Source organism: Empidonax traillii, unplaced genomic scaffold, assembly GCF_003031625.1.
Source record: "Empidonax traillii isolate 1590-97213 ecotype Southwest subspecies unplaced genomic scaffold, ASM303162v1 scaffold22:size5013007, whole genome shotgun sequence".
In the NCBI taxonomy this organism is placed as follows: domain Eukaryota; kingdom Metazoa; phylum Chordata; class Aves; order Passeriformes; family Tyrannidae; genus Empidonax; species Empidonax traillii.
This window is the reverse complement of record NW_020955215.1, coordinates 2,678,300-2,695,170: the sequence shown is the minus strand read 5'-3', so window position 1 is coordinate 2,695,170 and position 16,871 is coordinate 2,678,300. Positions and strand designations below refer to the sequence as shown.

Below are 16,871 nucleotides of genomic sequence, written 5' to 3'. Positions count from 1 at the left end.
AAACCAAGGAGCATGGCCAGCTCCGCTTCTTCCCCTGTTTGAAAGGCACCCAGGACATGGGTTAGTGGTGGCCTTGGCAGTGCTGGGGTAACGGTTGGAGTCAATGACCTCAGAGGGTTTTTCCAACGTTCATGATTCCCAAGCTGGAGCATACAAGCACAGAACTGCCACACTTCCAAATCACACAACCACGCCTTTATCCTGCTCTTGGGGGTTCTGGACATGACCGTACTCTTTGGGCTGCTCTTGGATGCAGGGAGCTCTGCAAGGGCCAGAGGAGTCTGGAGTGGCAGGAGGTCACTGGGCTCACTCAGCCACGCTGTGGGAATTGGGAACATCTGGAATATGGACAAACCCTGCTGCCTGAAGCCCAGGCTCTGCAGGCCACAGGCTTACAGCTCCGCACCCTCCCCAGCCCCACCACTCTGGCGAGGAGAGCCAAGCCTGAGGAATGCAGATGGAGGCCAGCGGATCCAGAAGGAGGACAGATCACCAGGGAATGACAAGGGGAAACTTGCTGAAAGCAAAAACCGTCAGAGGCAACACTGAGGACTAAAGGGGTCCCAGCAAGCAGCAACGCTGCTCTCGGGTTCCCTGCTCAGGCAAGGATCAAACCTGTGCCTGCACTGATTCCGGGCGCTTAGACTTGCTCCAACAAGACTCTTTTTCCTCTGGGTGAATCTGGCCACAGCTGGATGCTTGGGTTCACTCCCAGGAAAAAAAAAAAAAAGGGCTCGTGTTGCACTGAGAAGATGCCGAGGCCAAATGTGAGGTTCAGTATCAGCAAGTCTGATCAGTGTGAATTCCAAACGTGCTGCAACTTGCAAGGAAAACACACAAGGACCTGCAACACTGCTCCAGTTCAGGCTTACCAGACCAAGCCAGCGTGGTTTCCAAAGCCATCCTCTCCGTCCTTTCTGGCTTTGGGCAAGCTGAGCTTACTAGGGGATCTCAGAGGGATCCCAGATCTGCTCAACAACCCACAGCCCAGGGCTGAGTGGTGCCAGGCTGGCACACTCCCTGCACCCCATCACTGCATCGGCAGCGCTGTAGGTCTCCACCGACACCCTGGAGAAAGCCACAGGCATGGCCATGACTTGATGTTAAATGTCACTGTGGTTTCCACCTGCACAAATACAGCAGCCAAAGGGGCCTCACCCTCAAACATCCCCAGGGACAGGGCGGAATGGGGGCTGCCACGGCTGAAAACACCATCCCCTGTGCCACTGCCATCCCCAGTCCCAGTGCCCTGGCGAAGCCCCTGCTGAACAGGCAGGTTTTCCTTCAAAAACAGAACTCACTGGTACTGTCACAGTGCAATAACAAGCCCACACGGCCAGCAGGGCAATGAAAGCCCCAAGGAGAGGTATAAGTTACAAACAATCCTTTGAAAGATCTGCCGCCACGGTAAGCGCTGTGCCCAAGTCTACAACCTGCTGCGTGGAAAACAGCCAAAGTAAACGGGCTCTCTGGGAGCCTCCTGTCAGGAACTGGCACTGGGGTGAGCAAGTGCAGCTCCCACCGTCCCTGCAGGGAATCATTCCCAGCTGGAGCCAGGTCGTGGGGCCACAGGCAGGACGTGCCTGGTGCACACCTGTACGTTCACACGAGTGCAGTGGCTACAGGGAAGGAGAACACAGAGGGGGTTTGACTTTTTTCTTTCCCTTACAGGTGTTTTGGAGCACATTTGCTTCAAAAATGCAAGGTTAGTGGCCACTCCTCCAAAATACTGCATTTCATAAACCAACAACTTTGGAAGAAAGGGAATACAGGAATAACCAGCTTTGCAAAATAAACTAAGTCTTGGTGAAAAACAGCAGGAGAAATTCTTGTCCCACATTTGCCAGCGGGACAAGGTTTTGCCCAGTGATTGAAAACACCCCCCAATCCCCCAGTTCTGTGTACCCTGCCACACACACATGGGTTGGAACAAGATGGTTTTAAAGGTTCCTCCCAACCCAAACCTTTCTGTGAATCTGTGAGCTGGAGATCCCACGGAAAACTGCAGCTCAGAGACAACTTGGTGCTGGTGATCTCTGCTCTCCTTCCTTCTGCTGAATAAAGACTGGACTAAAAATCTCTATAATTGAGTTTGGTTCAGTGCTGGGTCTATTCATACTGAGCAATCAAGGGATGTGCTCATTAAGACATCTCCATCCCACTCTGTCTGAGGGGGACGGCGCAGACACCATCAGGGAAAGACCAGCCAGTTATTTGGAAATCTTTTGCTCACTCTCAATTCAGTCTGTTTCCATACACAGTTTCAGTTTCACTGTCATAAACAATTAAAAAGAATTATGTGCTATCAACAACCTCTATCCCACAACACCAAGTTCAAACACAAGCACACAAGCATTCACACACGAGGAATGCAAAATGCCCGGAGATCCTGGCCATCGAGAAGGAGCTCAGCAGAGATGTTCAACCAGAGAAACTCCCCAGCAAACCCGGCATGTGCTGCATTATGAGCTGCTAAACCATCATGCCAGGTTGGTGACATCAGCTTTAGTCCAAGACCCCCCCTTATCATACCTACAGACATAAGTCTTGTGCGGGAAGAACCTAACAAGAGGTGCTGGAGGCTCCAGAGCTCATTCCTCTCCTGCTAAAAACTGGGGAGCCTGCAGAATACATAAGGACATTTTGGAGAAGCTTGGAAGGAAAAGCTACCGGCACACACACAGCTGCTCCATGGACAATCCAGGCTGAGGAGGTTAAAAGTTCATTTGCAGAAGCAGAACAAAACCTTTTGCTAATTTACACATTACAGGAAGCCAAGCCCAAAAAACCCAGCGAACACCTACAGGGTTTTTTGCGGTGGTTTTTCTTTTTAATTCTGCAGAATCTCAAAAACAAAACCAGAGGAGTAAAAGGGAGGCAGAGCAGGCAAGGGGAAGGCAGGTATAGACTGCTGCAGGGCACACACTGTGCTGTCTGAGCTCTGTGGAAGCATCACCAGCTCCACCAAAACAGATAAGGCAGAGGAGAGCAAAGGGGAAACCAAAGGTGTTGCTGTGCCCTGCAAGGCTCTGGCACCTCTGGCTCCAAAGCACATACAATCATGGAACCACAGAATGGGTTGGGTTGGAAGGGCCCTTAAAGCCCACCTATTTCCAACTAGGAAAAAAGGGGCAAAGAAAGCATGGCAGGAGCCTGACACGAGCCTGAACCAGGACAGCCAAGCCCCAGACAGGATTCTCCCATCTCCAGAAAGGCAGCACGTGCCTACAGGGAGTCACCTTCCATGCGACCTGCCTTTTGCTACCTATGGGAGCCCCCAGGTCCTTTGGGTCACTCAAACTCCCAGGGCTTTGTCCAGGGGTCAGCAGTGCTGTGATCCAAAAGGAGAAAAAACAGACACTGGGCAAAACCATGGCATTCCCGAAGGCAGCAACGAGGATCACTGCCTGGCCCAGCTCAGAGAATGCTCCCTGTCTGCTTTTGGCAGCCAAATCAGGTGAGGAGCATATGAGAGTGGAGCATCTCAGAGGCCTCAGTGGCTAGTGGAAATTTCCAGAATGTCCGGGACAAGAATGACTTACTGGAAGCAATACATAAATCAAGCAAATGAATAGTTACCAGACAGCAGCATAAACAGCTGCCACGGGGATGAAATCAGACCTGCAGTGCCAAGAGGCGTCAGCCTCCTCGCCGGCTGCACCTTCGGGGAAAACCAGGAAAACAACCCAAGGAGAAGCACATTTCTGGGGGATCTGCCACCTCTGGTCTCACACAGGCGCCTCGGTGGGTTCCTGAAGTCGTGGGCACAGAGCCCACCATGGTGAGCACTGGGGACCGGTTCCCAGGGGGCTCTGCAGGGCAGCACGGCTGGGAGCGCGGCACGGGGCTGCCAAAGCCGGGGCTACTCCACGCCGAGGAAAACAAGCACTGGTTGTATTTTTAGGCAGAAGACCTGGAGGATTTTTTTTCTTCTTCTCCTTTGCCAACAGTCCCTCGTACACAGCAGTGAGCCCTCTGAACGTGCCACACACCGTGCCTGGCCCCTGCCCTATTGCACCAGCATGGGCTTTGCTGGATCCCTGACTTCAGCTGCCCTGCAGAGCCCATGGAAACCATCGTGCTAATCAGCAGCAAACAATTTGTGCTAGAGATAACAATCACTGTCTTCTTGGTTAAAAAACGTAAACTAGAAAACACCACTGGAGCAAAACCAAAAGGAACCAGTTGGTGTTGGCCAGGTTGCAGCTGGGAGAGATTAGAGATAATTAATTCTGCTAAACACATGTACACACAGCTCAGCTGCAGCCTCCTCCATGGTCCTGACCTTGGCCAGGAGACGAGTGGGTGCACAGGTCAGGGGACACCCGGGGCAGCGATGCTGGGGCAACGCCAACCCACAGGAGGGTCTGGGAGCCCTGCAGAGGATGCACGAGCCCAGCACCACCTGTGCTGGAGAGCTGGACTCACTGTCACGAGAACAAAGCAAAGCTCAGGTGTCAAATCATGGCCATGCACAAAAACTAATTCCCGAAATGCTTGAAATATAATCAGAGCGAAATCCTCCTGCTCTGCGCCTCCACAGCACTGACTCCTGGGTGAGAATGTACATTTAGAAAAGAAGAAAGAGACATGGATGATATTGCAGCTCCACAAAGGAAAATGGCAATTTTCTGCAACCAGCTCAACTCTGGCAGTGCCTCTGCCAGCCCAGCAGCACTGTGGGAGCCTCCCTTAGCTCTGACTTACTGGACAGAAAAAAAAATTGGTTTAATCATAGAATCCCTGAAAGGTTTGGGTTGGAAGGGACCTTAAAGCTCATCTCATTCCACCCCCTGCTGTGGGCAGAGACTTCTTCCACTAGCCCAGGTTGCTCCAAGGCCCGTCCAACCTGGCCTTGAACACTTCCAGGGATGGGAGAGCCACAGCTGCTCTGGGAAACCTGTGCCAGTGTCATCCAGTCTCACTGACTGTCATCAGGATGCAGGCACAGGCTCAGGGGATGGTCCAGGCTGTGGGTGCTTAGGTTTTCCTGATGACATCTCCTCAGAAAAACACCAGAACAAAATCTTCTTGCTCTCAGGAACAGTAAATCACAGCTGGGTTTATTACGGGGATCCTGAGAGTGTGAACATGTCCCAGCAAAGAAAATTAAAGGGTTTACCTTCTCATTGGTCAAGGAATAAAACTGTTTCAGTGGAACTAGGGTCTGCAGAGCAGGGGAGGGAACTGCAGCATTACACTCTGGATGAAGGAACATGGACAGGAATCACTCCTGCTCTGTGTGTCTTAATGGATAACTGCCTGGACACACAGACATGAGATAGTCTGAACAGTCTTGGAAATGCAGGAAGAGGCAGAAATCATGTTCACTTTCTATTGATATGCTCTTTTCTCTCCATTCTATCTGGGCCTGTTCCTGAGATCTGTCCTCTCCTTCCTCTGCTAGTCCTTCTCACTGCACTCCGATTTTGGGGGGCACCCAGCTGCCACAGGGAACCCACTGCGTTCCTCTGCTGTGCAGGAGGAAGGGCACTGCTGAATTACCTCAGAGGCACTTATCCTGTCTGATACTGGTGTTAATAATTGCCATTTTTTAATGTATCCGCTTTCTTAGCACAGTTTTATTACTGTTAATAACTGCAGCCCCATTGCATGAGGAGCCCCACGTCCCTCATCAGAGCAGCAGTGCACCGGTGCACGTACACCCCAAAAACCCAGAAGCCATAAACCAGCGAGGACAGGCTCTTTTTCTATTCAGCTGACACAGCCCAAGTTCTGTTTTTAGCGTCAGAAATCTCCACAGCAAGACTGTGAGAAATATTTTTTTAGCTCATCTGATAAACACGCAAATCTTGATTATTCATATGTTACTTAAAATAAAAAACCCAAACAGAAACAGATGAGACAATCCCCTCCAAGCAGCGTGGCCCAGTTTGGCAGGGCCAGGCAGCAGGCCTTGGCTTTGCCCACGTTGGCTGTGGGTACCCTGCTCTCAGCAGCACCCAGACCCCGGCTGGTCCCACCCCTCAGAGCATCCCTGTGGGACAGCCAGGCCCTGTCCCTTCTGCAACACGGCCCCTCCCTCCAAACATCTGCTGCAGATGTGCAGATTTATCTCCACTTATGCCTTTAATACGGCTTTATGGCACTGCAGCCTCAAACAGCTCATTTAGAAGAGTTGTGGCAACAAGCCCTGTCCCCAGCTGCCCCCCAAGGTGCCCCTTGAGCAGGGTGCTGTTCCCAGATCAGGGTGATGCTCCTGGAGCAGAGGCTGCAGGACCAACACCAAAGGGATGCCGAGTCCATGCCTGGGGCTGGCTGTGCCTCTCCCTCCACAGCCCAGGATCCCCTAGAAGTGGCACCAGGGCTGGGAGAGCTCAGCAGAGCAGGCTCTTGCTCCTCAGCTTCCTGCCTTCGTCTGAGATATTTTTTTTTCCTATTAAATAACACTATGATCTGCTTCTCTTCCTAAAATAGCAACACCACCACACTTGCTGTTTTTTTTGTTTCAGTTCCTTCCCCACCAAAACAGCACAAACCCCACTGTACACCTGCCTCTCCCTCCATGTCTCACTCCATCACCAGGGTTTCCTTCTAAATGGAAAACACTTAAACAATTTTGCATTCCTCACATACACAGAATCCCGGAACGGTTTGGGTTGGAAGGGACCTTAAATCTCATCTCATTCCACCCCTCTTCCAGGTATGGGGCAGCCAAAACTTTTCTGGGCAATCTCATCTGGCCAAGGGGAGCACCCAAAAGAGCCTGGCTCGCTTCAGGCTGTAAATACAGAAGGTTTGAAACCAACACCTAAACCAGCTCTTTGGTTTTTAACAGCCTTGCCAGGGAGTCCATGGAGACACAAACCCATGTCACAAGAAAGCATCTGGAGTTGGTTTTAAGCCTATTTCAAGCACCATTTGTTATTTTTTCCCTTAAACAGATAACTTGGGTTCTCCCAGACTTTCCCCTAAGCAGTCATCCCGATTAACTCATTCCCCAGGTTTCCCAGTCCTGCCTCATCCCTGCTGCTCCTGCAGCACCAGTGCAAACTGCAAGAGCAGGTCTGACCCCGCAGCCTTGAGGCTGCCACAAACATCTGATGATGCTTTCACTTTTAAAACACTAGTCAAAGGTTTCCATGGGAACCTGCAGGAGCAGGAAGAAGATGGGAAATTACAGGTCAGCTCTATCACTGAAAGAAAAAAAATTATTCCATTCCTTTGCCCTCGCCAAGTTTCAAGGTGACCCAGAAACACTGATTCATTGGGGTACATGAAGGTAGAAAATACGCCCCAGAGTAGTTGTCTGTTGGGCACAGAAATCACTTTTAGTCCTTTAATGCCAGGTTTGATCGGAAATCCTGTGAGGAGCTGCACGTCCGCTCTGCCTCCTGGGCAGCCAAACCCCACTCCAGGCCATAAAAAGCAACACGAGATTCCCAGGAGCTTACGGGTTCCTGGTGCCGACACAGGGCCGGGGGCTGGTCAGGAAGCCCCCTTCCCTCATCCTTGCCTCCCTCATCCTCCCCTCCTCATTCTTCCCTCCCACCCCACTCTGTCGCTCAGCCCTTGGTTCACTCACACACGGGTTTCCAGTTTCTCGCCAACCAGATATGACTCAACACCACACATACACACACACACAAGGCAACTTTTCCACCACTATTAACTTTCAGAGGAAGTGGAAAAAGGAGAGAAAAACACATCAGTCATAAACGTACTTTGCCAAGTGGTTCATGAGCAACTGCAGCATCTGCCTGTTTTTCTCCGGGAGCCGATGAACGAGGTTGTGGATCTCTGACACTCTGGATTCCTGATTCTCCAGTTCTGCATGGGAAATAGAAGATGATTTATCTCTGCATCAAGGGGCTTGTTATGAGAAGACTCATTAACACTAATCCCAACAGAATCCCGAGGACATGCTCACACCCAGGCATGGTGTAGATACTCTCCATGGCACTGCTCCTTCCTACCAACTCCAAGCAGTTGTTTCCGAAGGAAGACACTTAATGAGCTGAAACTGTGAGCCAAGAGCAGATGCCATGTGAACAGCCAGTGCTGAGCAGGGCAGGGCAGAGCTGGCTGTAACCAGAGTGACTTCAGCAATGGGAATATCAGCACGTTCCCTTTCTGTATGTTCAGTGTGCCCAGCAAAGATCAGGTTGGAGCATCTGTTTGGATCCATGGGTACTAAGTGGAAGCTGCTAACAGAGGCCACCACCACTGTGGCCATGGACCATGTGAGCCCCTCATGGCCCTGGCTCCTTCCATAGCTGCCAACAGAGAGTTACCTGCTCCCAGCAAAGCCCCTTCTCTCCCAGGAAAGCGACAGTAACACAGCACAGCCATCTGAACCACCACTGGTCCCATCAAACACCCGTGGGCATTGTTTGAACAACAGCCTCCCCCGCCTTGGCAGCTGATGGTCACAACAAGCGGGAGCCGCTGCCAGCTCTGCGCTCCCAGCACCATCTGTGCTTCCTCTTCATCTGGTCACCTCCCAAACAACAACCTGCCCCGTGGCTCTCCATTCTTATTCTGCTTTCTGGGATGGGAGCCCGGGAGGTCGGTGGGGAGGCAGCAGGGCAGAGGGAATCTCAGTAACTTGCAAATGAGGCTCCACTTTGGGAGTGGGGCCATAAACATCAACAAACTCACTCGCTGCTTTGATGAAGCTCCTTTGAAACTGGTACATCATGAGGGGCCCTGGGAGCATTCTGGAAGATAAAAAGGAAACAGGCACAAAACACATCTGGGGAACACAATCCACACACAGAAAGTTTTGCCTCTATCAGAAATTCAGCTCCATTTTGAAAAGTGCAGAATTAAGCAGCAGCAACTCTAATTAATTCCCCTCATCAGAAGGAATAAGATCTATGCAAGTACCTTTGATTTATTCGTCACTAAATTAATCTTTAATTTTAGTATTCCTTCAGTAATATGGAGTTTCACTGCATTACTGAGTCTGTGACTTCCAAGTAAGTTTAAAAATAAATTAAAAAGGGAAACAGGCCTAGTTGTAAAACTTTCACAATCTCCATTCCCGTTCAATTCCCCTTGCCCCCTCCCACTGCTGCATCCCTTCAGAAGGTCACACTGGTGCTGCCCACGTTCCTCTTTGCTTTTCCAACAGTTCAAACTCTGGAGCAAAGGTTGCCAATCACGCAGAATTCTGTAGTGTTCTCAGCTGAGCTCCACCATGCTAATTACACTCATCACCCTAATTGGATTTAGCCTCTCTCTTGTGCTCCCTCACTCTGTCAAACACAGCCCAGCACACACAGCAGCCACAGAGAGCAAGAAGCTGCGGTCACAGCAGGTAGAAGCATGTTGTGGATAATGAGATGCTGCCGGCTGCCAACACCCGAGCCCGGTGGGAAGATACCCAGGATGATAAAGGCATCGACTTACACAGAGAAATTATAACTACAATAAAGCTCAGCACCGCGTCTGGAAAAGCCCTACAGCTGCTGCCCTTTACACAGCACTGCCCCCACCTCCTGCCACAAGCTCAGAAGGTGGAAGTCTATTGGGAAAAGCTCAGGGAGAAGCTTAAATTAAAGCAGGAAACGCAAGAATGAACTTTTAAAATCATGTTTGTATGATACGTGCGTCTGTCAGAGATGAGTGTGTTCTCCAGATTATACTCACACATGCTGGAAGGTCAGCAAAAAGCCAGAATAAATTACCTAAGAGCAGTTTCTGCTCTGTTTCTATCACAGTGCTGTCACTAAAGGTTTGCAGTAATGGGCAGTAATGTCCCAGACCATCACTGAACCCTTCCTGATGCCAGGTGAGGGTTTTCTCCTTACCTCAGGTATGTTTTCAGTGCACTAGTAATGGTCTTGATCTCCCACTCTGCACAGATCTCTGTGTCTGTCTCTGTGGCTGTTTTGGGATCTAAGGAAGAAGACAAAAAAGACAAAAGGGAAGCAAAGTGAAGACAATTCCATTTTGTGCCAGCTCAGCTGTGTGGAGAGACTGTCACGTCCCATTTTATTTGCTATTCCCAGCCCAGGGTCCACAGCCGACTTGCATAGACATGTCGGCAGGGGAACAGGGTTCATCACCTGGGATGGGCCACATTCACTGGGATGGGACAAGAGACAAGAAAGGGAATCATCCATCCCAAGCAAGGACACAATCAGTTTGGCTCTGAGGGAGACAGGACAGAGGGCACAGCAGCCTGTGGTGCTCAGTGACAGTGGTGACAGCCAGGCACAGACAGGACATGGACCCAGGGCACAGGGACACTCTTCCCACTGATGCTGAACATCATCCTGCAGCCACCTCCTTGCGGAGGCAATTACAGCCCATCTCCTGCACAGCCACCATCAGGCCAGCAGGAAGTGGCCCGGCCATGGATACCTCAGGCACAGCACTGAGTCCCAGCACAGCAATGGCTCCGTGCCAGGGTGAGGAACACCGCGCCGGCCACGGCCGGGGAGAGGCAGGGCATGGATGAGCCCCACGTGCCCCATCTCTCCTGTGTGGATGCTCCTCCACACACTCTTTGTGTTAGCAAACAATCTTTGCTAACTCAGTGTTGGAAACACAGCCAGGATCCTGCTCCCACTGAAATCCCAGGGAAGCCTCTGCGGGGATCCCGGGATCCCATCAGTGCCAAGCGTCCCTGGGGAGCAGCGCAGGCGCGGGGGCTCCCACCATGCCCAAGGCCAAGGCTGACACAGCCACAGCTGCTCGCACCATCTGCTCCTACGGGCTCAGCTCAGGGGGTATTTCTGCCTTTTCGCAGACACAAATAATGCACTTTTGAATTTTAAAGCCCCAGGTAAGCATTGGGCAATTTTCAACCTACTTAAAAGAATGCTCTGAATAGAGTGTGGCTTTCCCTTGGAGCAATGGGTTTATTTTAATTAAAAAAAAATAATAAAAAAAAAAAACATCAAGAGGAGCATCTGGAAAAGTAAACATGTGAGAAATGTATATTCACACAAAGATCATGTGTGTCTCAGCAATCACACAAATGAACCCCATCCTTCTGTGTCAGTGCTGAGGAAACTTCCTACTGCACTGCCTTTATAAGAAGGAAATTTTAATAGAGTCAAAATAAGCTTAGCATAGTAAAAAAAAACCCCAAACAAAACCCACCAAAAAAGTTCCACCTTTTTTTAAAAGAAACTTTTTAACCGAAGGAGAACAAACAAGCCCAGACTGTGTGTCTTTGCAAAACCTCACCCAGCAGTTTCTAGGCAGGATCATGCAACACGAGGTGAAATTCCACAGTCGGTCCCATGAAAAGGCTCAGAGCAGCTAATCAGTTCCCCTTGACCTTCAAATTTATGAGTCTGCAAAAAGTGAGCGCTGTGGGTTCCAGCTGCAGCATCTGTCTCCCCAGGCAGCAATGCTGCAGCCAGAGCCACAGCTCTGCCTCCCGCAAGGACACACTTCCAACAGGAACTGGGGTCAGTGTGGGATAGGGGCTGGAAAGGCACCCATAGCCCAAAGTCAGCATTAACCCCGGAGCTGCTTTTTGCTGCCAGTCACTGATCTGATGTCTCTCACAAATTTCTCCGGGGCAAGAGGAACCACCTGGAGCACTACCTCATCACCCAGTTGTAATTCTCACCAAGAGACTTCCAAAACCACCAAAGGGAAGTTTCATCCCAGCAGTGAGGGGCCTGAAGGAGCCTGTTCCCAGCCCTTATGGCCCACGTGGGGAAGGAGCAAGAGCAGATCGGATGCTGTAACTCATCCCAGTGCTGGTGCCCCCACTGTCCTCTGACACACCACCACAATAAATCCTTTCACAAGAGCTCCCACTGATAAAAGTTTGGTTATTTGTTGGGTTTTGTCCTCCTTTTGATGGCACCTGGTGCCGGTGAAGGCTGAGGAGATGATCTGTCCCTGGAAGCACCTCCCCACTGCTTCACCCTGGTTCAGACCGTGACAAGCTGCGCTGCCTCAGCCTGAAACCCACAGGCCGGGGCTGTCCCTGATCCAGCTGCTGCCTATGGGGAGATGGTGCTCCACAGTCCCTGCACCGACCTCCTGCAGGGACACCTCATGCCAAAGCCCTTCCCGGCAGTGTCACCGACACCAGCTCAGGGAAACTTGATCTTTTTGCCATTTAAACTGTATGTGAAGCAGTAACGCTGCCCACATTCATTTCTAAATATAAGGGAAACCTGATGTTGTAAGCACAATTTGGCTCCTCCGTTCACAAGGGTTGGATCCAAACGGGAGTGTCCAAGCAGAGCGGTGCCGCTGCCGGCAGGATATCGGAGCCCTGAGGGCAGCAAGAACAGATGGGGTTTGACAAGGGGCATGTTTCTGTGTGACACTGACTTCACAGACAGCCCTAACACCAGGGCTGAGGAAGATTTAATCACTCACAATTTGGAGAAAGACATGGAGTCATGGGTTTGCAAAGCATCCCGACGACTGAGGGCAAGGGGGATCCCCAAAGAGGGTCCTGTTTCCAGCCCCCACTCGCCTGTAACAGGGCTCCAGCATCAACAAGTAACGAGGACACGCCAGGACAAAGGAAAACCACCAGCAATATATCACAGCATTATGAGACACGAGGTCGACAGCTGAGCGGCTTCAGTCGCTGAGGAGATAACGGATGCTGGATGGCGTCCAAAACTGAATCCCTCCCAGCTCTGGAGAGCTCTTCACCCAAGCAAGTTCTGCCATCTGTCACAGCCCTAGGACTCACCAAGACCACCCTTAGAGGAGAGTTCGGGGTCCATCGCTCTGCTAGCCCACGGGATGAGGTGCAGCAGCACGACAAGCACCACTAGAGGACCCGGCTGTGGACCTGCTGCCCCCCTGAGCACCCACCCCAGGGCAACGCTCTTCATCTGATGCTCTAAAGCAACCGTGTCCAACGTGTGCCACGGGAGAGGGCTGGCTCCCCCGCCAGAGCTGGGGGGCCATGGGCACCTTCATGTGTCCCACAGCCTGTGCCAAACTTCTCTATAAAAGTATCAGTCACCAGCTCTCGTGACTGCAGCAAACTTTCCAAATGCCAGAGCAAAGCTGGCACACAGAGGTCCCCTGAGCCTGGATTTAGTGCTGTGCCCTTCTGCTCCAATCACCCCTGGATTATCAGTTTTCCACAGGTTGATGCTGACAGCTGTAACAGCTACCAGGGGCTTGGATCAGTGAACACCTCAACGGGGGGAAAAGAAGGAGGAATTGGAAAAGGAAAAGGAAAATATGTTTAAAGTGAAACACAACAGATTAAAACTTCCTGTGAGGAGAAATGTGTAGAGAAAGGAGCACTGGAGTTTTGTGAGGGCAAGGAAAATGAATTCTTGTAGCAAAGGAATGATAATAAGTGAAGAGAAAGATGAAAGAGACCAGAAACGCCACTTATTTCCCTCAAGGAGTAACAAAACACATTTAATCGGGCACTAACAAATTATTAAGCATTTGTTTTCCCATTCCCACAACAATTTCATAGGTGGTTTCGCCAAGTCCGAGCAGCACCAGACAGGACTGGCCGAGAGGCAGCTGCCCTGCTCCAGCCCAGATGTGTTGTCTCTTCAACCGTGTGTCCAAGACATGCCTGGACGGACTGACAGACTGCCTCGGGCTACAGCTGTGGGATGGAAATGCTGACTGCGATGCCAAGGGCTGAAATGGTTTTGTCCCATATAGCCTGAGCCAACCTCAGCACCAGCCTGGACCCCAGGGAGCAGGGAAGGTGCTACTGGAGGGGCAGCAAACAGAGCAGAGAGTGGGAGGGCTGAGTTCCTCTTTGGGTCAAGAATAACCCCCAGGCTGTAGCTGACATGGAACTGGACTAGGAGTTAGGATAATGATTTCTTCAGTGCAGCCCAAAAAGTGTGACCCAGCACAAGGCTCTGCACTATGGTGGGTGATGGAAGCACAATATTTCCAAAAAGGAACCACTCCAGGAAAAGTCAGCCGTGGTGTCCCAGACCTGCCCCAGGAACAACAACCAGCTCTCAGACACAAGACCTATTTGCTCCTACACATTCCAGTGCTAAGATCCAGCCCACAGGAATGCTGGTTCAGAGCACAAAGGCACTGGGAGCAAACACATCCTCTCTCTGGCCATCACACCATGTCAGAGGTGAGAGGCTCTGAGGCTGCTGGGCAGACACAGGGGGCTGCACAATGCCAACACCGAGCTCTGTCATGGTGTGATTCAACAGCTTTTCTCTCCCAAGCATCCAAAACTGCAAGGTCCAATGCCTCAGGCACAAGGGAAACACATGCTGGAAAGGTCTGGGCAAGACTGTGATAAACAGGCACAAGAAGGTCCGTGGGGAAAGCAAGAAGAGCCACAGGCAGCATGCAACGCGCAGGAGAAAATAATTTCAAAGTGTGCTGGGAACAGGGAGCAGGTAGGAGATGAAAACCCAAAGCTTTCAGCTATTTCTTTGAAGATTTTGGTTTGCATTTGGGAAGGCTGCCAGAACTCAGAGTGCATGTGAGCAGGACACCAGTTACTGCACCAGAGACCTCATAGAGCAATGTCCTACACGAGTCCTACCTTCTGACCTGCCAGCGGTGCCCAGGGACCTCCTGGCCTCTACCAGCACGTGGTCCTAAGGGCACATTCACCACAATTAGGGACTCCAACAAGAGCCTCTGCTCCCAGCTGGCAAGACTTCAAAGCCACACAGTCAGCTTGCCTTTAACAAAATACCAGATACTTACCCATTAATATACTGAGCAGCTTTTGAACTCTGGAGTTTACTCCAACAATCCGGTAGAGACCCTGCTCATTGATCCCTAGGAAAAATAAGGAGCTTATTAGGAAAAGGTCACAAGAGCTGCTAATATTTCTTTCATTTCCTTGGCTTCTCAAATAGCAAAGCCACTGAAATCTTCTCACCAGCTACATACAAAATTATATAAGAAGGTAAAATTTGGGGTTGATATCAAGGCTTTTATGTATTAAAAGTGTTACACTCAATTAGCTCAGGAATAAGGATCTAAGGATGCCTTTCCTCCTCCCCACGGCCATCAGGGGAGCTACAGCTTGCCCCGTGAAGTATCTGCACTTAACAAGGGCAGTTTGGGAAAATTTTACTGTGCCCCAGTCTTCAGGTTGAGGTCTGAGCCTTTTGCATTTCTTCACTCCCCCATGTGGGGCCAGGACGCTCACAAGAATCCTATCTGTATACAAGGAGTCTCCACAAGAGGCTTTGAGGAAGCAGTGCCATGCCCACCTCTGTTATCCCACGTGCTTTGCAGCATTCCTGCAGCAAGGATGCTCAAATGAACCCCTGGCTTTGGTCCTATCCCCTCTTTTGCACACCCAGTGTGTTACTGCCCAACTCTGCCCCAGCGTTTGCTGAGTCCAACCACAGGGCCAACGCGTGTCTCGGCAACAGCATCGGCCCAAGCACGTTCATCACTGGGTTCATCTGATGCGGGTCTGAGGGTTAATGAGTCACTTTTGTTCATGAAAAGAGCAGGAAAGCAACTGCTCCACTACCACCAGCTGCAGGGCTGCCCCAAAGCTGCCCTACCTCTTGTTTCCACAGCGTGGATGCACTTCTTGATGATGCTGAAGCCGATACTGTCCAGCTGGGCAGCTGCAGGGAAAGAGAAGAGAGAAGTGATGAACACCTGGCAGAGGGACAGAGCACAATGCTCCTCCTGAATCCCTGCCATCCCCAGCAGTGCTGCACCACTGCCCAGAGGAGACAGGGAAGAGGAGAAGTAGATAAATGAGGTGTTCAGGGCAGAAAAGCCTGAGTACAGCAGCTTGTACCGGGTTTAACCCAGGCAAGCACAGACACTGACTGTCATTCCAGCTTCCACACCCCTCTGAACCAGCCCCTCCACACCCACTGAGAAGCAGAGCCCTGGGCTCTGCCAGGCATCTACTCTCTGTGGATGGTCAAAAATTACTTTAGGATCAAGGTGAGATAACCTAAACTTGTCTGGAAAGTTGACAACAGATTGCTTGGAAAAAGGGAAATAATACATTATTGACACAACAAATCCCCCAAAATGGCAGCTTTCTTGATGAGTCCCAGGGAATTCCTATACATCCTTTCTGCTCTGCGCCCAGCCAACCAAGCCACACATGTGCTGGAGAGCAATCCAAACCAAACAGTTCTGTGATTCTATAAAATGTGGAGGTAAAAAAATCACACGATGAGGAGAGAGCTGACAGTGCTTTACAGTGGAAGAGCATTAAGAACTGGGAGATGGGAACAAATTTTGGGTCAAATCTCTGTCTGAAGCATCTCCTATGCCCAGTGGGAGGGAAACTGCCCCTGGGGTGCCCATCAGCACTGACCCTAAACCCTCCTGCACACCTCAGGCAGCTGCTCCTGCCCCCAGCAAGGCAAAAGTCCAGCTGAACAATATTGTCCCATGAGCCATCACATGCCATCCTGCTCAGCCTCACCCAGCACAGATGTGCACAGTTCAGATTCTTTTATTAGCACAAATGACATATTTATTTGAGCAAATTAGGGTGTCCCAAAGGCAGCTGACTCTGCCTGAGATTGAGAGCTAAAACATTGGAGTTAATGGGACGTACAACTCAACTCACTCGTGCCAATGCAGATTTTCACTTTTAATTTCAAGGAATTAACTGTACACAGATCCAAACACCTGCTGGAAAAAATTCATCCCACAGACAGCTTTCCACCACTGCCTGGAAAAAAACTGCTCACAGACAGCTATTTGTTATGGAAAATTACTTCCTTCCTACAGAAAGGTTTGGGAAACCTTCCATAGGAAGGAGACCCACAGAGAAGGGTGTGCAAAGCTTCCCTGGGCTCCAGACTCCAGGGAACGCCGTGTTGTGAGAAACACAACTCATTCTATGGAGAGCAGGGCAGAAAGGGATCAGAGCCCAGGGCTGGCACTGCCCTCACAGCAAGGCACGTGCAACTTCCCTCCTTTGCATTCCCCCCTGCTCACATCGTTTATTCACACATGGA

General features: G+C 50.8%; 1 protein-coding gene across 3 annotated transcripts in view; it reads right to left on the bottom strand.

Annotated features, from left to right (window-relative positions):
- ARHGAP26 (Rho GTPase activating protein 26) overlaps positions 1 to 16,871 on the bottom strand; it is a 111,955-nt gene that overhangs the window by 38,472 nt on the left and 56,612 nt on the right. For all 3 annotated transcript variants that reach the window (XM_027902172.1, XM_027902182.1, XM_027902193.1), the window contains exons 13-17: positions 15,441 to 15,506; positions 14,623 to 14,697; positions 9,777 to 9,864; positions 8,623 to 8,681; positions 7,686 to 7,791 (exon numbers count right to left, since the gene is read on the bottom strand). In XM_027902172.1, the coding sequence (XP_027757973.1) occupies positions 7,686 to 7,791; positions 8,623 to 8,681; positions 9,777 to 9,864; positions 14,623 to 14,697; positions 15,441 to 15,506 (394 nt within the window). The remainder of the gene's footprint in view (positions 1 to 7,685; positions 7,792 to 8,622; positions 8,682 to 9,776; positions 9,865 to 14,622; positions 14,698 to 15,440; positions 15,507 to 16,871) is intronic.